The 24,234-nt window shown below is 44.5% G+C and overlaps 2 protein-coding genes across 2 annotated transcripts in view; both read left to right on the forward strand.

Moving 5' to 3' along the window:
- T265_00483 (hypothetical protein) overlaps positions 1–1,063 on the forward strand; it is a gene marked incomplete at both ends in the record, with an annotated part of 3,721 nt that extends 2,658 nt beyond the window's left edge. The window contains 3 exons of the mRNA XM_009164287.1: positions 479–602; positions 675–794; positions 849–1,063. Coding sequence (XP_009162551.1) covers positions 479–602; positions 675–794; positions 849–1,063 — 459 coding nt within the window. The remainder of the gene's footprint in view (positions 1–478; positions 603–674; positions 795–848) is intronic.
- A 10,007-nt stretch (positions 1,064–11,070) lies between these two features.
- Positions 11,071–24,234, forward strand: part of T265_00484 (hypothetical protein) — a gene marked incomplete at both ends in the record, with an annotated part of 37,523 nt that continues 24,359 nt past the window's right edge. The window contains 4 exons of the mRNA XM_009164288.1: positions 11,071–11,212; positions 11,247–11,486; positions 11,522–11,612; positions 22,741–22,783. Of these exons, the coding sequence (XP_009162552.1) occupies positions 11,071–11,212; positions 11,247–11,486; positions 11,522–11,612; positions 22,741–22,783 (516 nt within the window). The remainder of the gene's footprint in view (positions 11,213–11,246; positions 11,487–11,521; positions 11,613–22,740; positions 22,784–24,234) is intronic.

Raw genomic sequence — 24,234 nt, forward strand, 5'->3', positions numbered from 1 at the left:
CGGGCCTGGGCCAACGACGAACTATTTTAGAGAGAACAATTGTTAGTGAGTCTGTTCCACCAGACCTCTCTATTTTTGTATACTCAACCTTGCCACACACTCCTGGTAAACTAACTTACCGGGTAGCCAGACCTCTACAATACCAACTCGGAAAACCGACGATGCTGCGGTTTTGGTCACCAAACTTACAGCGGCTAACAGCGCTTTTAGTGGCTTCCTGAGATACACAGCGCTTTCCATTTAACGGCATATTCCAATATCGGAGATACCCCTTCCGCGTTCAACCTTCCAAACACTATCATCCACATTAGAACGAATGCCAGACCACGCAGAAACCATCCTTCTGATCCACCCAAACAGCAAGGTGTTTAACTGACTGCCGTAGCATCTGTACCAAGCGGACTCTATCAAGCCTGGTTAATTATCTTGATCCATCGTTCATCGATCTCCTAGCTCGCTGGGATGCTCACCACTCCAGAAAATCCAATATCACCTTGCTATCGCCCGACCAGTGTCCTCAAACTTGTCCTCCTCATTCCACTATGAGAAATTGGCCCAAAAGGCATTCGCCGCTCTACAGATGATCCGACGCACCTTCTCCCGTATTACTCGCATTACTTCCAAATACTCCATGGGATGGCTCCTGAAATAAGCCAACCAAGTTTTCCACTCAGGACGCACGAAAGACGTCACCCTCGTTGAACGTGTCCAGCGAGCCGCTACGAAAGTGGTTGCCGGCCTCAAATCCGTAGACTACAGAACGCGTCTCGCGGTGCTTGATCTCTTCCCTTGGGGTACCGTCGCCTCCGAGGGGACCTAATTCTTACTTAGGCCCTGTTTGAACAAAGCTTGGCAAACAGCTTTTTCACCGTTGACCCTGCAAACACGGCGGGGACATAGTAAGATTTTCAAGCTCAGGGCGCACACATTCATTAGACAAAATTTTTCCTCATTTCGGGTAGTAGCAGCGTGGAACGACCTTCCTCGGACGGTTGTCCGCGCTCCTTCTAGAAACCAGTTTAAAGCACTATTAGACATTTATTTAGGCGAATCCTCGCGCTGACAAGCATACTACAATGTGCTGGGAACATAAAGAGCAGCGCTACACCCTTTTTTCACTTGCGCCTTTCAGGTGCACGACAGCCGCTGACCGACAAGAACAAAACCGACCCGGGAAACTTGGGCAAAAGCCTCGCTCCTGTTCATCAATCAGTGAATCCATGAATCCATTTAAGACCTACAGCCACTTCGAATACCGGGTGAAACTGCTGAGTTGCATTTACACCTGCTCCATTATCCCCAATAAAATAGCTCCTCTAGCCAACATTTCCCTTGAACTCACATAATTGACTGCAACTCGCCCCACCAACACCCAGGGCAGGCTTCACACCCCATGACGCGAGGGCCTCTCGTGGGATGATCCCCCTTTCCAGATATGCATAACTGACCTCGACGACTACTCGACTACCTCGACCGCTCATCGTCACCTCTAGGCCCGTATCTATGTGCGATGGTAATTATGAGATCTCATCTATTCACGGTAAACCAATCCAGCGGTCAACGACGGTACTTCATCCTTACCTGTACGCGCTATCGCTCACCTCGACCAGTTATATTAAGCACCCAATATCCAGGGGCGTTTCTTTCTGACATGAGCCCACCGAATATCCACGGAAACACCGTTGGCAAATAGCATTTTTATTCGTTGGATGAGCGGTGCAAACCTAATAGATAGTCGTTCCAGTATATGTATTCAGCTGACCAACTTCAAGGGAGGGGATTCTGAGTGTGAAAACCTTCGATTAATTGGACATCATGTATATATTCGACAACAGCATTGCAGCATCATCCGAACAGCTGATGATCTCACAGGATGATTGCACGTAGATTACACGGAGTTCGTATCCAGTAGAAAATGGGAACAGACGGACGAGGGCAGCAAATGTTGTATTGAGAGCTGTCAGGAACTGGTTCTATGGACGTACGAGCTAGTAAGCATCGTGCACTGGGCAACTGTACAGTCAATAATGGCGCGAGGAGACGGGAAAATGTTCAATGAGGCATAAAATATTTCCGGAAGCAACAGCAAGTAATAACCAGACGATGTACAAACCTTCAGATAGGGTCAATCTGTCAGTGTGGATGGGCCGCATAAAGAGATAACGGAGCAGAAATTAATCCGTACGTTCAGAGGGTAAGGTACTGTCTTTGGTTGACGGTGCAGTGCGACGGCTCGTGCCACGTGACAAATAAGATTGCCCGGTTACGTCCATTTGAAACAGGTCTCATAAACGGCCACCTGGCAGATGTAGTATGTATGTGATGCAAAAATAGGGTCTTCCCGGTATCAAGTTGGTGCTGTAGGCAACACGCTCGCCTGCCATCCGAGGAGCTCCATGTTCAATTGCTGGTCGTTCCGATTTCCTGTCACAGCGGACGCTCGAACTGGGACGAACTTGCAAACAGTGACGGACGAGCAACAAAATACTTACATCAATTACTGGAGAGGAGGAAATGAGCAACAAGGAAACAAGACGCCATTATAATAAACAGACGTAAGTCACGTTACTCATGACTAGCCAGAACATGAAGGAGAATGACCGCTGTTCACCGCTTGTTCACACGGGGAATCAAAAATCATGTTGTAATAAAGTTTGATATTCCCACCTACCGGGTGCTTCATAATTCTCATTATCGGTGATGGAGGATCAATGTATACTATACAATAAGTAACCACGGTAGGTGACATCGACCTCGGTAATTAGTATGGTGGGCCGTCTTGGGCCGGTAGCATAGAATATCACGCATAGTTGACGTCTCATTTTTATCGGCCAGAGTAGATACTGGCCTGGTGTTTACTGTGGGTGACAGACAAGCGACAGCGCTCATATTCGTGGGACAACGGACTGTCGTTGGTTGTTAGATACCGTGCATGGATGAGGTCTAATGATCAGCGTCGCATGTAGGCACTAGACTTGCAGTTACAAATAGTAACCAAGGTAGGCAATATCGCGTACGGTTATTGCTACGACGCTGGTCATTCGCCTTAGATTACGGTTGTGTGCATAGTTGAGGCCTCATCTTCGTCGGTTTACATAAACACTGGCCTGGTGTTTAATATTACTAGCAAAGGTAGGCGACACCGCGTACAGTATGGTATGACGGATTGGTTTGGATTCGGTTACCGCACATAATCAACACTGTACATGGATACGAACCTAGCAGGTACGATAAATAGCCAAGTTAGGGGACTCGGGGTACAGCCATGAGTATAACGGGTCGTCAGATTGGCCTATCACGCATTGCTGGAGCCTTATTTATGCCGGCTCGCATAGATACTGGCCTGGTGTTTAGTGCAGGTAGCAAAGATAAGCGGTATCGCGCGGACACAGCAGTTATGAAGAGTAGCCGAAGTGATTGAAAAGGGCCTTCTTTATCATGGCCACCGGCAATGGATACCCTTATTTGCCAATACCATATTTGCGCTCTGCTACGTTTTCGCTTATTGCGCGTAACATCCCTAAAGTGGCTGATATTCTTGTGTTGCTAATTCATCTGCAGCCGTCTCGTGCCGTTGCGTTGTTCACAAGCTAGATATGCATATCTGAGGAAGGGAGTCAGCTACAGAGTTGTCTTTTGCATTGCCACTGCACAATTCATGCAGCTGGCTGACAGTCTCCCAATTAATGGAAGCTGAGCTCCATCAGAAAATTTGGAGTGACGAAGTTTGCTGAACAAAATTATCTCATTTGTCAAATATGAGACGCAAAAAGCAAGCAGGCGTCATTGACCGTATTTCCTGGGTGTATCTTATATTGAATATTCTGCATTTGTTATTTTGTTTTCAAAGAACATCGAGGAAGGCCAAAATAGGCTTAGTTAAACCCATGAAAAATGTAAATCGGTGGACTGTGACTTCAAATTTTTCCTCACTTAAACAAAATAATGTGAGCAAAATATCGCTGAATGATGCAAATGGATTAGACTTACTCCCTGTCAAAGTCGCGATTTGGCAAACCCTATAGTTTCGGCGAAAACAATTTGGGTGGCTTCTAGTCAGCGGCGCTTGGATCAATATCAGATAGTGCCCTTTAATTAGTGCGAGGGCGTTGCGACGTTTCCTTTTGCACGCCCACGGCTGTTGCAATAGAGTTGTTGTGGTCCTTGTCGGTGAGTTCGTCTTTGGCACCATGCACTGAGGTGGGAGCAGCAATCATATATAAAACATTGGCAACGCCAGAACCCGCAGCACCGTGAAGATAACTGCTGAAGCCTTGAAGGAAGTTCTCTCACTGCAACAAAATCAGTTTGAAGAGGCGCAATTACGCTTAATATTGACGCACCAATCTTAAATTCAACCACCAAATCCCGCTAAAAATGCAAATTCGGTGAACTTGATCACCAACAGCATCACCGAGTTCCATTATTACTCTGATGCCTCCCTAACCTTCGATTCATGGTTCAGAGGCTACGAAGATGCCTTCATATTCGGACCGAGACACAAAGACGTGGTGAGTGCGATTTTTACTCAGAAACCTCGGCACCATGCAACACACACGGTATTCCAACTTAATTCTGTCTAATAATACACGATATCCCACTTAATGAAAGGAGTGTGTGGTCCCTCTTGACAACTTTCAGTGAGCGTTCCTCTTTGTTGAGCATTCGCCACAAATCTATGAAACCTGCGAAAAACGAATCCAAAGACCATATAATCTATGACGGTAGAGTCACCGTTGGATGCGAACAGTTCAAGTTATCTACCAGGACCGACTGTATCCCCATAAAAAGCACAAATGTTTAGTGTGCAACCAACGTGGGTGCAATAAAAGCAAGAAGCAGCAAAACCGTAGGTCGGGAAACCGATAGAGCCAGTCAGAACCCAGTTTATACGCAATAGTTGCAAAATTTGATAACCAGATCGATGCTAGTCGCAAGTACGTCACAGTCAGAGCAAACGGAAGTACGATTCGATTGCAGCTTGATAGGGCTTCCTATATTGCAACTGTTACTCGGAGAACCTGGAGAAGGATCGAATCATCGAAACTCAGTAAAACACTGAACTCCGCCAAAAATGCTTCAGGTGATAAGCTTCCGTTACTTGGTAAATTCAATTGTGGGGAGCAGCATGCCCCGTGATTCTGATGTTGTCGATCTTGCTGCTTGTAAGCTTAATCTGCTAGGCATAGCCTGGATCGATCACTTGCATCTTTCAACACTGCCGACCGAAAACTTATGTTCATCAACACTGGCAGGACGGAAGGCAACATTCCGGCCTGGAAACCGTATACTTGTTAGGGACGGAAAGTGGGCTATTGGAGTCGTTTGAGGGACGGAAAGTGGGCTATTGGAGTCGTTCTCTATAGCATCAATCATGTGATTTACAGCGGCGTGATCGAATCATCGATATGAAAACGGCGTGCCAATCAGTTACGGCCGACTGAATGCCCGCTCCCAAAAGAGGAAGGACAGTTACTAGACCTAAACTTGCTGCCTGAAACTATCAGTCTCCCAAGACCAGAACCCATAGCCACGGCTTCACATATACCGCTTGAACCAAACCTATTGCCGCAGCCGAGACCCCTTGCCGGTCGCATCAGGAGACTAATGGAATCCTTTCCCCTTCCTTCGCGCTGCAAATATTGCGTTGAACGGCCAAAAGTGGCGGGAAGGTAAGATTCCTGAGAAGAACCTCAGAGCGCCCGAAACCTACTGAGGCACTAAAACTCCACAAAAATCTCAATAACAAGCCGGCAGGCATCCAGGGCCAGTCAGTCAATCAGTCAAATGAGCAAGAGCCGATGAGTGTCCAGGCACTCCTCAGAAGCACTACCAGATGTGATGAGGGTTTATTAGTGCAGTGAACTGTGAGCGACTGTGAGCTGAACAGTCAAGTGTGTGCGTGTGACTGGGTAGCTACACGTTCAAGTATTTCATAGAAGCACGATCGATGTTGATACTACACGTTCAAGTATTTCATAGAAGTACGATCGATGTTGATAGGCGTTCACCAAACGCCTGGCAGACAGCCTTGATTACTGTCAAAAAGTGCCCTTTAAATAGTGTAGGGATGTTGTGACTTGCGCTTGCACTCGCTTGCTTGTTGCAACAAAGCTGTTGTGTTCCTTGTTGATGAGTCCTTTTCTGGCACTAGGCGCTTGAGTGGGAACAGCAGTTAGATATGAGGCTTCCATTAGCCGATGAAGATACTCATTATAGCATGCTATCTTAGTCGATCGCCCGAATTACGGGTGGATGCATTTTCGCAATGGACCGGTGACTAGAGGAAAAACTTAGTTAGTATGTCCGAATCAACCCAGTGAAGGCAACTGAGGATCCCCAAACAATGAGTAAGGCTCATTACTGCAGCAATAAGGATGATATAATATTCGATCTCCCGGACCCCGGTAATCAGCAGGGTCAGTTGGCTGGCTACAGAAATCGCAGTGAACATCATCCATCAGCGTAGAACGCCAGTTAGCAATAAGACGGTTGTCCACAGCACCGCAGGCTGCTGTTCAGTGCAGTGCTTGAATTCTGACGTTACGTCAGCTGCGTCTGTACAATCGAATTCCTCGTACAGCTAGAAGCTTTAGGTGGCTCCGGCGAATTCAGTTTGCCAGCCAAGCGTTTCAGCCGCTTGTGCAAAACTGCTTCTGAAGATGGCTGTGACCTCGGAACCAGCAATCAAGACACACCCCATTCGGGTATGTTGCATTTGACTAGCCACCGTTGATAGAAGAAAAATCAACCTAGGCAATGCATGTTTGATTAAATAATTTACCGCACGGGAAAGTAAGGGCCTCTGAATACCGAGAACAAGTGTACGCAGTGTGATCTCATAGTCTGATAAAATGCACATGTGCAGAAACTAGCCGAGGTGTCAACCGTCTGGGAAAATTTTGAGATTTGTATCATAGACCGTTACTGACGGGTTTTTCACCTTCAAGCATTCTCTCTGATGGTACATCAGATTTAGTGTGCACATGCCAGTGTGCCTTGGAGTTTGACTAGCGTCATCCGGGAAATCACAATTGCAACATAGCTACACCCCCCGCAGATTTCTAGCCGGTCGCAATGATAAATTTTGTATATCTCACTCGCTCTTGAGCCGTGCGCCCTACCGACAGACTTGTACGGCGTGCTCCGGCTTATCGACGTGAGGCGTGTGCCTCTTCAAACGCCCTTTGCCTCTCTCCAGACGGCTGTTGGCCTAATTCCAGAAACGTGCAGAGCTGCAATGTGCACGAATGAGGAAGTTTTGAACGGCGTACAACCAGGGGCATTCAAATGGGGGAAAAAGGTCGGGCCTCCTCAGGATATGTGAGCTGTGGCAAAACCTACGTGATTGCTGTCCGGTGCACAGTCACTTACTCAACTGTGTTATCAACGACGGCCATGCAGTGGTGTGTTGCGGCTGCGGTGGGGAACCGTCTGCAAGAGTTACAGCCGCGCAACTAGACGTATGCGCTTCCAGATGACTTACCGTGGGTGAAAATAGCACAGATTATGCCGCAGCCGAAAACAGCTTTGGTATCCTGAATGAGCGACGTCATCTCCGTGAAAGACGTCCTGGGCGAGTATTGTCCACCACTACGTCCTTGAACAAGCACTTTACTCAAAGGAGAAAAGCGAACGCTTTCGATGAAGGCATACGTCGCAGGTCACCCGATTCCCATGCCATCCGTCCCAATGAAACGTATATAGCTTGTAACTTCATAATGGATGTCAGAGGCTGTATTGACTTAACGAAAATGCTGAGGCTTCGTTGTGATCATGGTCTTTGTATATACCGTTCAAACGGACAGAAGACATCACCTGTTTTTCGACCCCGCGAGTAGCTGCTCCGAGCAAATACCACTACAGAAAAAACCATCTTATTCGAAAAACTCGTCGTAGATACAACGAACTGGAGAGGATGATGACCTATGCTGGCAGGTCGAATTTATGATGCGATACTTGATATCAGCGCGGAAGTACCAAGTTCTGCGATGCCTAATCAAGTAATAACATGTGACCTCAGTCAATCATGGCGAGCAGCTGAACAATCCTAACTGAGATAAAAATTTGTATTTACTGGTCGTTTTGGTCGGTATGTATGTCCCACAGAGAAGCAAAAATACTAAAAGCATGGATTTTAAATAATAAATACGTGCTTTCTCATAGCTTGACGAAGATGGAAGTGGCACACGGTGACATCGCAGCCGAATACTACTCTCGATACCCGAATATGTGCCACACGTTTGCCAAGCACACACTTTCTAGGACTCGGCGCCGATCATTCTCCCGGAGTTTACTCATAGGAGTAAACTGTTTGCTTTCCACGGGAATATGCATGGCCGGATGTCCGGTAACCAAGTTATTTGTGATCGGGAAGGTTTGAGACTTGTGTTTGGAGGCCATAAACGCGTTGTTCTGGAAAGACCCAACCAAATCGGTTCGTCGCGTGGGTTTCATCAACACTTACTACATCTGAAATTTTCCGAACAGCACCATATGTTGCCATCCAGTGAAGCATATGGGTTTGTATTGACCTTACCTGGACTCCGACACAGCCACACCTTCGGACTCGCGAGGCTTTGTCAAGACCGAAGGCACATCACCCGCTAAAATAAAACCCAAGATTTTGTCACTTACTTGATAGAGGTGGCCGACAATCCTGACAGTAGATGTATAAGTACCGGGTGGTACCGGTCGGTCATACACAAATTCGGAGATTTTATTATTGCGTTCCACGTAATAAGTTGTGGGTACGAGATAGTCTCTACACCTCGTCAGACAAGAGTGAACCGGTCAGCCGGTGTTTCATGTACTGTTTATTATAACCACACACGCTCAACTTATTAGCTACTTCGGATCCCCGAATTAGTCTTGGTATCTCCGGCCGCCTGCTGCATTTGTATTATACCCGCTCGCGACGCAACTCAGCGCTGGTGTTTTTATCACACGCTGCACGACAAACACCACACAGTCATCCATCACGTACCCATTTAACGCTTTCTTAAATGACATGATGGATGAAAGACGGACAGAGGTAAATCTCTCCACGTATCTGGCGACGCAGCACTACAGTTCCAAAAATGGAATGTGCGCCAACTACTAGGGGGAATATGAGTTTAGTGATGAAAAGTCCAACAAAACTAAGGCAGATTATTATCGTTTTTGATATGAGCATATATACATCAAAATGATAAGTTTTAACGCAAAAATGTTTAATTGACGGAATAAGGCTTCGCGAAAACTAGCATCTCACCATTAAGAACAGTCAAATCTAAGGCCATCGAAGAGTGATTGGGACACCAGTGTATCGTAGGTAATTTATTTCTTATTGTTGATTCCTAATGATAATGGCATGGACATAGGTGAGCAACTAGAATGATTCAGCCAGTGTCTCTTCGCATACGTACTGACCCATTCGACCTGGTTACCCGTTTCAATACTAAGGGCGACAACATGCTTTGTCTGGGTGGTTAGGTGAGACAGGCAGTGCTCGCTGAGGCATGGTTATTATTCCTTGCCCGAATTCTGGTCAGATAGCACGGACCCCATTTTGCTCATCATCCTAAAACTCACTTTTCATTTGAACCAGGAAAACAAGACCTCTTTATCCGAGGTTGTCAACCTTAACCCTGAAACCTTGTATGACATGGAAGAACAGAAAAACCAGCGGCATCAGGCACCGCTGTCTTGTGTCTTTCAATACACACATCATTTTGTCCAATTGACTCACTCAACCAGCATTCACCGGTAACAGAACGTTCCACCACAGTATGGTAACAAAACTGCGGCTCATCGAGGATAAGAGGGTAAAGCCGACCGAATGCAGCTTATTTGGAACTAAGGTGACTATTTCATGTCGCAGGTGGTGGCCACCACAGTTGCACCGACTTGTGGAATCTGTCTGCACATATCACCGTACCTCTCAAAAAGTACACAGTTCCAGAATATGCTAACTGTTTTCCTCACAAACAGACAAAACCAAATCTTTAAATATTTGCAAGGCGTCTTTGATATCGTGCACACCCCAGACAGGACTGTCCATGCGTTGAATCATATCGCATAGGACACGAATGTCTTCAAAAGTCAGGTTGCTTCCATAGTTTTCTGTACGTGGTCACTGGTAGTCATCAACGGATTCGTACACCCAAGGAGAACAAAGCTTCCTTTCTTGCTTTTCATTCAATCTGAGTTTGCTTGCGCATACATACACGCACAATTTACACAGGTCATATGAGTGCTATTCGTTGGGACTGACTATAACAAATCAACAGACGTGGTGAACCACATGCATCTAAACAAGGCAGTCGAAATACCTCTAACTTGATACAGGATTTTGAATCAGTCTGCAGACCAGAATCAACCCACCAGCGATCTCTCTTGTTGGACTTCCAATATAACCGTGCGCACACATGCTTGCGAGAAACAGGTGTGATAGATTGCTACAGTACGTAACTGGACATCTTTTCATACTTGGAACCTGTTCCTCGCCGGAATTCAGACATCTTGAACTCAGATGCTATAAACGGGCAACGGTGGTAACACTCCAGCATTTTTCGTGTGACATTATGTACCGATCTTCGCGCGTGCAAGCAAAGCAGTAGGTGACGACAAAGGCTTTCTTGTTTGATATCCTCCACTGTTTAATACTTGGCTTCGGAATAATATGCACAGCGATGCTGTGGTTGCACTGACAGAAACCGAAAGCTTGGTCAACTAACCTGATGAATCATTAGGTGATCCAAACTTATTTTTTCAGGGATCCGGAACGTTGGGAAACCAGCGAAGAAGGAAATACAATGCTTCTAATCTACTTGCATATTTTTTAAACATGACTATGGATATCATCTACACCCAGTCCAGACTGCTACTAACCAAAGCTTTATTTGTTGTTTTCCCCGGCATACACGATATATATCGCACACAAACAGCTGCTGCCTTGTCCCTGTAATAAATGAATATTTGGTTTCTGTGTTTTCCTGCATAAAATTGAGAAATTTTCAAGGTCATAGATGGCCTTGGCTGCGGTGCGCTGGTCGGTTTTGTCACGTTTGTCGCTCCCTTTCCTGCCCGATGGGGACACCTTGCGACATAAGGTCATGTTTGAAACGGAACGCACTTTTGGTGTGCACAACATTGTGCATTATCGTCGGTGTCGCCGTAGGGATAATAATGAAAATCTTTAAAGCTCCAGATATTGCCGTATTATACATAGGTATGTCTCTAATCTGGTGAATCATCCGATCAAGGGTTGCCAGGTGAACTATTCATGCGAGCACTTAACTTTTCTGTGATACCGTTATTATCATGTAATATAATTGCCAGTGGGTTTGTTCACTGTCTAACTATGATGGCATTCTTGTCAGTGGCTGCCAGGTTGAATCCAGCTTCCCAAGGAAAAATCGCACTTCTCTCCTTCGTATACTGTGTCTTCATGAACATCACCGGTTCTTTTCTTGGGCTTGTGACGACCTTACTGATTAACCCAGGTGAAGATTCATTTTTTGATATCTAACTTTTTCAGGCGGTAGATACGGGACAGTTCCACTTGAGTCTACTGCCGTACACACAGCCGAAGCTATATCACTAGTTGATGTTTTCCCGGATTTTCTCAGGTCAGTTCTCACCTAGTTTGATATGAGTGTTGACCATGACCCCGTACTTATGACAAAATCATTGGTCGAGCCTCGCACTCGAGAGTCGACAGTAGTAGGGTATCCCATTCTAGCTCGAACTCTCCCTGGTCTTTAAGAATGGAAGCACCTTTCATGACGGACTAACAAACTACATGAAAGAAGGTTGGTAATCCGATGGGTGACGCCTACCTGAGAAGAAATGAGGTCGGTTCGTGAGAACCAAGGGGCGTGTCGCAGGCATTCGGAACCAGTACGGATATACGACGAGAACGAAATTCGGACCACATCGAGATGTGTACATATCGGACTTCATTGGGTTAAGGGAGACTCAGATGCAATACTTTCATATAGAAGAGTGAGTCTCAAGTTGGCCCTGAAAGCTCCCGACTAATGCTTAAAATGAATTACCCAATTTTTTAGCGCTTGTGGCTTAACGCCGCACAGTGCTCAAAACTTGATCATTGTGGTGACTACGAGAAAGTTCGAACCTACGTTATTCTGGAACGTCGTGATAATAATGTATTGAATAAGCGCGGGCAATTTCGGAGGAAGTCTTCCTTGGGCAAGAACTATTCGGGTGACAAAACCAGCCGTCTGTTTACCGTTTTCACTCATATTATGCCAGAACTCAATGGCGCTGTAGAATTTCGGAAAGGTGCATTCTCACTGGTGTGTCATGTAAGGCCGTTCAAGCCTACCACAGCAGAAATTGCTTGGCGGAACAAGGGACTCTGAACACATCTGAAAGTAGCACTCGAAAGCTCAGAGAATATTGCAAAAATAGTACCTCTGATTCCCCCCGCGCGTTGAAGGCAACCGGGGGTATCACCTTTCTGTTGCTAGGTCTTATCATCTCAGGTAATGTCAATTCAAGCAAAAGATTCGTGGATCAAATGAATATACGAGTCCATGCAAACAGTTTTTAAGACATATTTCAGACCTGAGCCGTTCCCAAAGTTCGAAAAATGCACGTTTTCTACCCGATGATGGGCGCAGATTATCAGCTTACGGCCGAGTGGTTATTCTTAATGTACATAGTTACTCTTGTTCAATACCGACGGTATTGTGTGTAGTACTTTCTTTACAAGCATTATATATGGGCTAGTGTCCTGGAAGAAGCAATGTTAGTTTTGTTAGACTTGCACTCATAAGACCTGTTTACATGGCGGTTGCATTCACGCATATTATGGAACGGATGGAAAATGATATTTGATCTTCCTGACCTTTAGGTAGTTTGTAAGCAACTGTTGTTGCGATTTTCGTCGTCTTCACAACCATAAATGAATTCCCTAAGTTTTGTCCTATTCATTCAACGTGAGAAGCATAACTGACGAACAAGAAGAAATTCATATAGATACGGACGCAAACCACACTGTGGCAGTTACGGAAACCTGGTCACAGAAAGGCTCTTTGAATGCCAATTTAGCTGCACAAGGTGCATCATACGTGTGCATACGTGTCCGGGTTTTTGCGGACCATAGTCAGGCAAATTTGTGTCCGTGACGACTTAGTTTCTGTCGTCACGCAAAGTACACCAAGACGGAAACCTAACAACAAATTTGGTGTGCACTGTTATAGTCCAAGACTGATTTGCTTAAGCGGTTGTTACCGTACACTTTAGTTCAACCACTGCGAGCTTTTCACAGATGAATTGGATGAATCCTCACAAAGAAATCTAGCTGTTTAGACACATCGATCAACCCATAGTTGGCAGGATTCCATGCCTCTAGAAGGGACACTCTCCCAGTTTGTGATCAGTGTCTGGTTGCTGTATGTAACAAGAAATGCAGTGTTTTAATTTAGTAGTGGAACTAGTCTTGAGTGCGCGGAACGTTACCATGCCACCGTAAACACGTAAAATTAGGGATGCGCGGGTTTGTGTTCAAAGCTTTTGCATTCAGTTTCACATCATTGGATGCTTTGAAATAAGTGCCTGCAGATGGAAGAACTTCCTGAAGATTCGGCAAAGGCGTTTCCTAAATAGTAACGGAAAGGTTTTGAACGGTTACAGGACTGTTTGTTTAGCGGCTGTTGCACCTGAATCACAATAATAATTGAGAAGACATCGGATATCTTCTGCGATAGTTTGGCCTCAGTTATCAAGGGTGAAGAACTTTCCTCGCAAACCTACTGACACGCAAGTTTCAAAGCATTGGAAACGGGTACATGACACATGCATTGTGTGGATTCCAGTGCATCCTCCGACCGCAGAAGCGATTTTATCAATAAAAATTTTCATAAATCGAGAATGAAACGAGTGCTACATAAATGATCAAAGTATATGTAATTCAGCTGTACTAAAGGTGTTATTTAAGGAACAGGTTGTTTTCGGGGAGTTTCACAATGAACCGTCCAGCAATTGAGGCTATTTCTAATCTACATCGATTTACCATCACGCATTCTCAGCTCACTGCACCTTATGCTGAATGACGACCTGGGGATATAAGAAGTGGCAGGTGGCCATTTGACTAATAGGGGATGCAGGTCAAAATAAAAAACATGGTAAGTTTTTGCCTTTAACCAAACGTCTTGATCTATTAGACCAACCAGGTGAGGCGAAATCAAAGGGTCAAACAAAGTAGGGGTAGTTTTACTGAGGACCACAAGCAACCTTAGAGTGTTCATGCACTGAACTTTAAATACTTGTGCACACAGCAGTAACGCGAGCTGTGAGCTCACCGACACGTAGTTGCTTGAGAGGAACTCTCACATTCGCAGTCCAACGCTGTTTGGAGTGCTGAATGCCCCCTTGGTGCCTTTTACCTTCTACTCATGCACCAAAGGTCAACAGCAGACTACGGTGACCCCTACAGAAGAACGAAGAATAGTACAGGTCGCGAAGTGTATGCCGGGCCTACGTCAGGATATGCCCCACGGCTTGCGACAGAAAAAAGTTACCAGCATTTCAATATTCGTAGCTCCATGAGATCTTTTTGCCTTTTTTTCTTTTGTAATATACCGCGACTTTTTCACTCAGTATGCTAGTACCGTTCTAAAAGAAAGCATTCCAACTGACAAAGCCACTCTTGCTTTGAAATGATCCAGTGGGCGGAAAACCTCAGGGAAAGGTTTCTTTCGAAGGGTCCAACAACCGAATTGAAATACTTTATATTTACGGAAGAGTTGCATCTTGTTATGCATCTTGACCACTTCCTGCCGAAGCTGTGGATAACCAACGTCACGAAGCAAAAGTTACCACGGTGTGGGAATAGTTAACTAGTACATGGGTAATTATCAGAGTAATGGACTCCGTGAAACATCCTCACTATCGGCATTTTGATAGCATTGATAGAATAAGTTAGCAGCGTGTAAACAACAGAGAACTTCATACCTTATTGAGTTGCAATCGCATAAGATTTGTTTAGCCTTCAGCTGAACTGGCTGAGTTTAACCACGGGAGGTGTAGTGATTTCTTCGTTTGTCCATGTAGCAGACGGTGTGTTCGTCTGCCAGAATACCACTGGGTCAGGTGTAGTGCTAGTCTAATTTTGACCCAGTAGGTGAAAGATGTATTCCTCACGTATATTCCCTTATCACTCGCCTTGGAACAATAAGGGATATTTGGCTCTCCTACTACTATCGGCTGCTTATCTAAGTGCTGTCTGGTGACCCTGATTAGCTTGTTGATTACGGTCTTCAAGGGGCTATCTACACTTTGTATGCTCTGATGGGCAACTCGAATGGCTCATCGTGAGTTAAATGATTGTGTTCAATGAGGTTCGAAAAGACGCGCCCGTCTAGGTTCGATACACACCCAAACAGAAACTGATGTGTAAATTACGCAGGCGGATACAAGCTGGTGTAGAGCGAAATTAAGAACCAGAAATGGCTTCCTTTCAACAATGCAACAACTACCTCTTAGTTTGCTTGTTGTTCAATATATCAGAATGTGATTTTTTTGTAAGCGGAACTATATACAAGGCCGGGTTCAACTGATGTCTATATGGAACCAGGTTTCCTGTGATACTCATCAGTAACTTGCTCGTCCAAATGTTATCAACGGTTTTCTCGCAAGGCTCAGCATGCTACTGACTTTTCGGCTGGGTAATTAGAAATCGTTTCAAGAGGTTGCCCTATTGGGATTTCTTGAAGTCTCGCCAATATGTATTGCTTCTCTAGTCAACCATAAAACAGGCGATCCCGAGATATATATGTATACAGCATATATAGTATATAGTAAAGTATATATATGTAGACGAAGCAACCAACAGGTCATGATGAATTCTGACTTGCTTATGCAGCTTACATAGGTCTGCGCTTCTCTGAAACCATAGGAGAAACTTTCAGCTCCGTTTCCATGCCACATAAAACCATCTTACAGGTAAACCACAAGTACTTGTTGACTACTTTCTTAAGATAGTTTTGAGGTCCGTCACCGCGTTGGATCTTCTACTATAACCTTGCTCTGTTCTTGGACGACAGTATCAGAAACAGCTTGTCCGTATTCTATGATTTTCCAGATGTGATCAATAGTGTATTCAAAAACTCTCATGGGTTGTTCGATTAAGTGATTTGTGAATCACCCATATGAGTCTAGGGGTGGTTGCCGCTGTTCTGCTAGACTTCTCAGCCTCAATAAGGTTAAAGGCTTAGTAGAAGTTTACCCCAACTTCGTGGTCACAGCTCTTTTAATGTCCAGATTAAGTACTTATTATAAGTAGTATTTGGAAGCACGATAACACAAAAATCTATAGCATGGTGGTATGATGGATACCTTTCATAATTTTCGTAATTTCTTCCCGTAAGTGAGGTCAGTCTATGCCGAAAAGCCAAAGAGCCTGGCAGAGCTGTTTCATGTTCTTCGGGAATCATCAGCAGTTTGCATATTACAAGACTCACAGGAGTTTCGAACCCGTGATATTCTGACTGGTAGCTTGAATACATAACCGTCCAGCTATGAGTGACTGACCAGCCTGCCTTGAGCCGTCCATCTTGTTATTTTGTAACCTGTTTCAGCCTGCCTTAGAAACCGAGTTACAAAAATGCACTCTATTACATGGCTGACATAGTCCAGTTAGTGCAGACGGATCAACCCATCAAGCGGTTGGCCAGTTACCGAAGATCGTTTGTCGCACTTAAGCCCTGCTAATCGGATACGTGTGCAATGCTTTGAAGACACAGATGGTCAAAGACAGATAATCCTTCGTCTTAGAAGCACACTGGCCAGGCTTCATAACCGGAAAGCAACAATGGACATGTTGCATACCCTGCCTTTCACCAACGGACTGCCATGTCGGTCTCAGAAGTGCGTAGGTTAAAGAAAAGCAGAACGGGTTTCGGCAGTTCTATTATTCAATCGATCAGCAAAGTGATGTCATGTAAGCACCAAGACATATAAATCTGCCAACTGTCTCTAGTGGTTTTGATGTCATGACGGTGTTCCAGAAGTTAGAATAAGGTCAAGAGGTGGTCAAACCACCCCATTAAGGATGAAACCCTACTCGGTTTTCATGACTCTGCATCTCGAGCACAGACAAGTCTGCTCATAGTTATACGTTTGAGGGGCTTCAAACCGATGATGAGTTTTGTCAGACTATGATGAAGTTCTGAATCCCTTATTAAGGTAGAGTACTGATGTTTACAACCGATTACTTTGTTTCGCTCGGAAATTTCGTCCACTGGAACCGAAGTGATGGTGCGTTCACTGTCATGCTGTGTACCTCAAGTCAGCTAAATAGCTCGTAGGAGTGTCCTGTCCACCTAAGTGGCCGGTGGCTTTCTGAACCCGGCGTTGCGGATATGTTAGGGAAGGGTTTACCTGTTTCCAGTCGCTTCCGTTTTTTCCATTTTCTGGGCTTCTCTTAGCCACTTTCCACAGTCACTCTTGAGAATGAAGGCTGGTCATCGTTTCAGAGGTCTTTTCATCGGACCGTACAATCTTATTGGCGAGACCGCCTCTTGCTTCGGTCATGCAGATCAAAGTCAAACGCCAGAAACCTAGCGTCTTTGATTTCAAACCAGCATCGATTTGGCCGACCGATTTGCTTCGCGTTCATGAGTTGTTTAGACAGCTGCTACTTACAGACTTATTTGATCATCGACTGTTTCAAACAGTGGGTATCAGCAGTGAATCTGTTTTGCTTTAGTTGCTGCAAAACGATTTCCAGCACGGGCGCAAACCAAAACATGATCTGATGCCACATACCTAATTAAAACGCTGCGAATATTCATCTATGACTAACTGCTATGTGGTCACTCTGTGTAGGTCACTTTAACCGAACGTGGAGTGAATCCTTCAGATCCACTGTTCGTCTTCAGCGTCCTCGACTAGGGAAACAACATCAACAGACCGTAGTTCATTTGCTCAGAAGAGTTATCTCATGAATAGTTTGGTTCGAAGAGTTGTATTCATTGGGCAAAAGGAAACTTCTTGCAAAACTGCTTTGTCACATCGGTCAAGGATGAAATGAAACTGACCGGTCAGTCAGAGTTGCGAGTTTCCTTAGAGCAAAACCGCCTGTCTATCAATGTAAAACAAAATATGTACATTGATTTTCTTTTTGTAAAATTGCCTGTTGAACAAAAGGGAGGCTGACTGTGTATTCGAGCTCAAACGGTACCAAGTCGCCTAATAAAGGCAAGTTTCCAAACCTGTTGTAGTAGCTTATCACTCCCGACATCGACTATGGGTCAAGTACAGATAAGTGAATCACCTCGCTGTGCGTAATCGTTTGTATTATGCTCATTATGCCCGTACTAGACAGCTCAGGACGAAAAAAATAACGGTGTTCTTAGGCATAACTCGCTTGCACGCCTGTTATGGAAATATTACGCCACGAGAATTTCAACGCTTCCTAACAGTTTCTAGATATTTACCATGGGTTCTGAGGCGAATACATTAGGATTAGTGCCATTTAGGAATGCCAAACCCAAAGAAAAATTCATTTTCATTTCGTTTTTGCCCAATTATGTTTTCTAGAACATCGTCGACGGACTAGTTTTGCTATTATAAAAGAAATATGGTTAAATCTGGAACAGTTGGGCGAAAATCTCACGCACCACCCCAATTCCCAGGACATGGGGCCTCTAAGGATTACTGTGTTTTTTTAAGTTATACCGATGCATGCTTCATCGTGCCACATTGTCATAGCTTACTTCATAACTGATGTGTTTGTACTTAGGATATATCAACGGAAATTAAGCTTCCTTTCTAGCAGATCAACTATCTTGATCACAAGCGTTAGTCGGTGTCTGCAGTAGTGGAGTCCCACCAGGGCAACTTTTGCCCACCTCCGATGCCTATGGCACCGGGTTGAGGTCTGTCTATCTGTCCGTGGCAGAGTGTACATGGTGACAGTGTGATTCATAATGTTTTATGATCCGGAAGCATATTCTGTATTCGCGGAAGACTACGAAAGATGTCAATTTTTGACAGTCAGTGTCCCCGAAGAATTGTTTGAGTCTGGCGGGAACATAGGATTAGCACTGATGAGGTATGCCATACGGCCTTTTGGAAAAGAGTTCTTCCCTCATGAGTGAGTTGCTCAAGCTTCATAGGTTGCGCTAGTTAGGATACCTACCCAGCAAGCCATCGAATAGCCTACCTTGCAGAGCTTCTTTCGCCTGGCCCTGTGCAGAATGAAAAAGAGTGAGAGGCACAAAGTTTAGAACCTGGCACCGAAATATGAAAACATTAACCAATAAACTAAGTCGGGTCGATAACGTCCAACCGTTTGGATGGCGACCCCGAGACTAACCTCACCAATAGTTGATGACACTGACAGACAGCTCAATCACGTTGTCAATGATGATATTGAGTCGAAGCTATCCTTGACTGCCCTTAAACTAAATGATGATGCCATCACCTCCAGTCGACTCTGTCTTCCACGATCTCACATTTTTCGATGACCGAAGCTGTAGCAGCTGGAACCAACGTATCCTTGGCACATGGCTTATAGCTGATAATTGATCTGACTGAACAGAGTTCAATCAGGAAGAGGGAGGTTCTTTTATGTCCTCATTTCGGAAACAGCTGTGTGCCTACAACCAGGATGGGGGCCGGCAGCCACTTTGGAGGTGTTCATGTTTTGTTCGAAGGCTGATTCGCGCTCTTATCCAGTCAGCCACCTAGGCGACAATTGGGAGAGTTTAACAAACTAAATCGCTTCTTTTGACAGCTAGCTATGTATTCAAATTTAAATCTATAGAAGGCCTGCGTTTGAGCGAATACTTTTTATACGCCAAGAAGATTTTAGTAACCGATTTGGATGCCAAACTCAAAAGAAGCTACTAAAATTATAAACGCAGTTGAAACTGCTTCTGAAGCAACATTACCTAACGAGCCAAAACAATTTCAAACTAAGCTGCTCCGGTAGCAGTTTGAAAAATTCCACCGACAAGCGTTTTTGCTCAAATCTCTACCGCCAGCTACTGGAATTGTATTTACGCATGATAGTTGTTGCTCCAATGGTGTTTTGAGTAGATAACTGCACGGACACCACATTGTTTCCACGTAAAGAAAGTCGGATACTTTTATTAATATGTGTTACTGGAATTCTTGCAAATACTGAACTCGAATTTTAAAGGTGTCTTATAGCAAATTCGATACCAGGTCAAGGTTTTTTGAGAATTCTTTGACGGACATTGGGCACTTATTGGGACACACTAAATTGACAGTGTGTCATTCTGTCTGTACGCAAGAGCCCCTCAACAATGTGCCATCTTGAGAATTTTATTAAAACATTCTATCAAAAAGTGCTAGCATGTTTCAATGAAAACGGCGTAGGAACCCGAGCAACTCATTTCACTCTTTTAGCTTTCAAAAGCCTCTATCTTTTCCCACAGAAGCGTCCAGTTCTCCAAATTCGCTTACGTTCCATACGCAGAATGTTCATATGTGCGCTCTGAATTTCGACAAAAGTAGTTGGCCTCTTCAAGTGAAATTGTGCACAGTCACCGCTTTGATCGACCACGGAGTTCTGGCATCAGTATATGTACCTTTGCCTCTGTGATAACGCAGACCAAAACCAACACCAAGCAGATGTGAATTCTGCTTTGAAAATCAGCAAATCAGCCAACGGATGTTAAACGGCATATCTTAGCTAAGCTAGAGTCGATTGCCATCACGGTAGGACACTCAACGACTACACATTATCTTGTTACTGACCTCCCGGACTGATCCCTGTTGTGAAGCAGATAGCCTATCCAACTCAGCTTTTGAATTTCGTATTTTGCGATCCTGTAATTGCATCGACCGGAAGAAGAATTATCCAAAACGTTAGTCTGTCAATGCTCCTTAACTAAACTGGTCATGGAAAGACATTCGGTCACTGTAAAACTCACTCGAATTGTTATGTGTTAACGTACAACGTCACAAGTCGACACCCGAGTAGCCTACTCAAGCGCAAAGCAGTTTTAAACTAAAGGATTGCGGTAACTGTCAGCAAGTCCTGTCTCTCAATGCAGCGTGATGATATTTTCGGAGATTGCATCCGAGCTACACTTTTCAGACGGACCTGACAAACAAATCAGGCGAACCGTTTCCTGTTGTCCAGCATTTATTTACCTTCCCTCTAAACTGAAAAGTGAAAAACGATGTGCTGGCACTGACTGATTTTGCGTATTTGATTGTTATGTGGCTACCTGAAACGTTCGTTTCCGGTTCATACTAGACCTTTGGCGCAACTACGAACTTTTACAACGTATTTGTCTCTTATTGAAAGCTATTTTATGCCTCGTCCCACACCCGATTCCTAATACTTCGAAAACACTACTCAACTGAATGAATTACTGTGTAAAGTTGGCGCAAGCTGGTTACGACTTCTTTCTACCGGTCCGTTGCACTCGAGTTCTTCCTGGATATTTAGGTTTGAAACCTCTGTGACGTTCTGACGAAATCTCGAGCTCTCATAGAAATTTTACGGTTAATGAAAAAACTTCATACCAATTATCTCCGTTCCGCCTACAGGCCGGAAGCAGAGCAGTAGATGTATCATGTTTGTCACGTTCATTGTCTGTTTTCAATTGCACTCAGTCGGATCCGTCCTGAAAAGTTGCGCCCAAAGTGTGGACTAAGGGGTTAGCTGTTTAGGTAGTACATCCGAAGTTATTTTGTCGTTGGTGGGTCACTTTCCTCCGAGATGTACAATGAAAGGTGGTTTCAATCCCACACTCTGAGTAAGCGGAATCAAATCACTTCCGATTGTTTGATCATTGGGTTAACTGTTTAGGTAGTACATCCTAAGTTATTTTGTCGTTGGTGGGACACTTTCCTTCGAGATGTACAATAAAAGGTGTTTTCAATCCCACACTCTGAGTAAGCTGAATCAAATCACTTCCGATTGTTTGATCATATTGTTTTGTTCGGCGTTGCACCTCGACTTGAGCCTTTATCCGGCGAAGTTGCATACAAATTAGGTCAGCTTGGGTGGCGAAAATACCTAGATGAGTTTGGCGACCACAGTTAGCACACTTGGACAGGAAAACACGTTTCAAGTCTTGAGGACTTGACCGCATTAATTTATGCCTTAATCTGTATTCTGTCGGAACGACTGACGCACGGAACCAGTTGAGACTGTGAGAAACAAATGAAGTTTTGGCGCATCATTTAGCCAGTTACCCGTACTGTTTTTTTTCAAAACGTTTTTTTTGGATGTAACGGACAGATGATGCGAAATTCAACTGGTACCCATGTTGGTAGATCACACACCCAAAAAGGGAATAAGTTGCAATACTTGAAGGATGCTTGTGCCCAGAAAGAGCTAAAGAAGTGTTTTTACCAAACAGTTCACTCCATTTAACTAAACTGTGTTCTATTCCTCAAGTGACAGCACAAAAAGGTAGCTGCAAATGTGTCAAACTTTTGGACTGGCCAAATACACGAAGCAATACGATGGAGCTTTTCAGAATATTTCTTTCAATGGCATGCACAACGATTACGACACGTTACTATGCAACCTTGGAAAAATGACGCCAGGGAAAACAGTTCCCATTCATTGAACCTCGTTCATTTGCCCATCTATGTTTTTGATCCGCACAACGAAAGTTTTCACCTATCTCCGTGGCTAGGTAACGAGCTAGGAACTGTCTGAACACTGGAGTCTATGGGTTTTCAAGCAAGCCGGATGACGTTCTAGCCCTCACTTTCTACTGTTTTTCTCCATCACAGAAACATGGTTCCGGATAATATCTTGAAGACATTACTTTTCTCCGTGAGTTGTGGTTTTCAGAAACTTTTGTTTGTTGCTTGTTTGTAGCTTTGAAGAATTTAAATTGTTGAAGAAAGCCCATCCTGTTCACCTCTGAGAATGTACCGATGGTAACATTTGTTTTTTTTTGAATGCACATTTTTGTTCTCTTTCTTGATGCCATGACCCTAGGGCTAGAGTCACAGCTTGAGACCTTTCTTCAAAGAGAGACCCAGTAATCCCGGGTTGCAATCGGCAGTATAAGCCGCAGTGATTGGGTCGTGTGCTACGCCCGCGGGGTTACCAACTTCCAGGAAGTTTTGTTTCTCAAGCCTAGGAGAGCAACGTACAACTCGACGAAATCGAATGAAGGAGATCCAGAAACTTTTGGGTGCTGTGGGTGCCATTTACCTCCCAGGAATAAGTGCGCGTGGTTCTTCTTGTGGCTGACTAAACACGTGGAAGGATATGATGGCAAACCGAATTCAATGATTAGCGAATATACACTCATTTGCAAACTAATTTGGTTCTTTCGACAGACTCACCTGGAACCCAGCTGAATCTCTCGTTTATGATGTTCTCAGGCAACTGAATGTGCTGCACCAGTGTTTCGCTACGGTATTTGAAATATCGCGATACATGTATTGTATAGTAATGCACTCTCATAAGGTTGCTGAATAGGCTGCCGATGGATTTTCAACAACCTTATGAGTAGTAGATTACAAAGGTATGAATTCAATGATGTTCTTCCTGTCAGTTTCTATCCTAATTGTCTGGGTGTTCGAAGGGGTGGTACCTCGAGTACTTGTGGAAGATTGGCACTGGTACCCTTGTTTATGTGTTTCTACTGTTTACACATTCTGCCTGTTTTTACATAACTTGGTACATTTGTAAAGTAGTAGTGGACTGCCACTGCTCCAGGTTATGATAGGGGTGAAGAAATTTAGTGACCCGTTTTATGGTAATGCAGTTTCAATACACAATTGTCATGTACCAGTACGAAACATATTGTCTTGTTAATTGCTTGATCGCTCGGGCTTGGACAAGAGTGCTCCCAAAGAGCTCGCGTTTTCTGTTTTTCCCATCTCAATATTCTCAGCCGAGGATGACTAATCCCCTTAAGAGTGGAGACCTTGGAGAGCGCGAAGGCGATATTAGTCTGAGGCTGTTGCCTTCAGAAGAGGAGGAAAATAAGCATTCTCTTCTTGAAGGAAACTACTCACAAGGTTGTGGAAAACTTTTCGACAGTCCACGACCGGTTTAGCCCTTCTTGGGGCTCATCAGGTAGGCGTAGTCCCCGAGTTTTGGTCAACCTACGCCTACCTGATGAGCCCCAAGAATGGCGAAACCGGTCGTGGGCTGTCGAAGAATTTTTAGCAGCCTTGTAAATAGTTTCCTTCATGAAAATATACTGTGATATCTCGAATATCGTGTCAACTGCAACATGAGGCGGCCTGTGTGCAGCACATTCAGTT

Source organism: Opisthorchis viverrini (genome assembly GCF_000715545.1).
Source record: "Opisthorchis viverrini unplaced genomic scaffold opera_v5_5, whole genome shotgun sequence".
NCBI lineage: Eukaryota > Metazoa > Platyhelminthes > Trematoda > Opisthorchiida > Opisthorchiidae > Opisthorchis > Opisthorchis viverrini.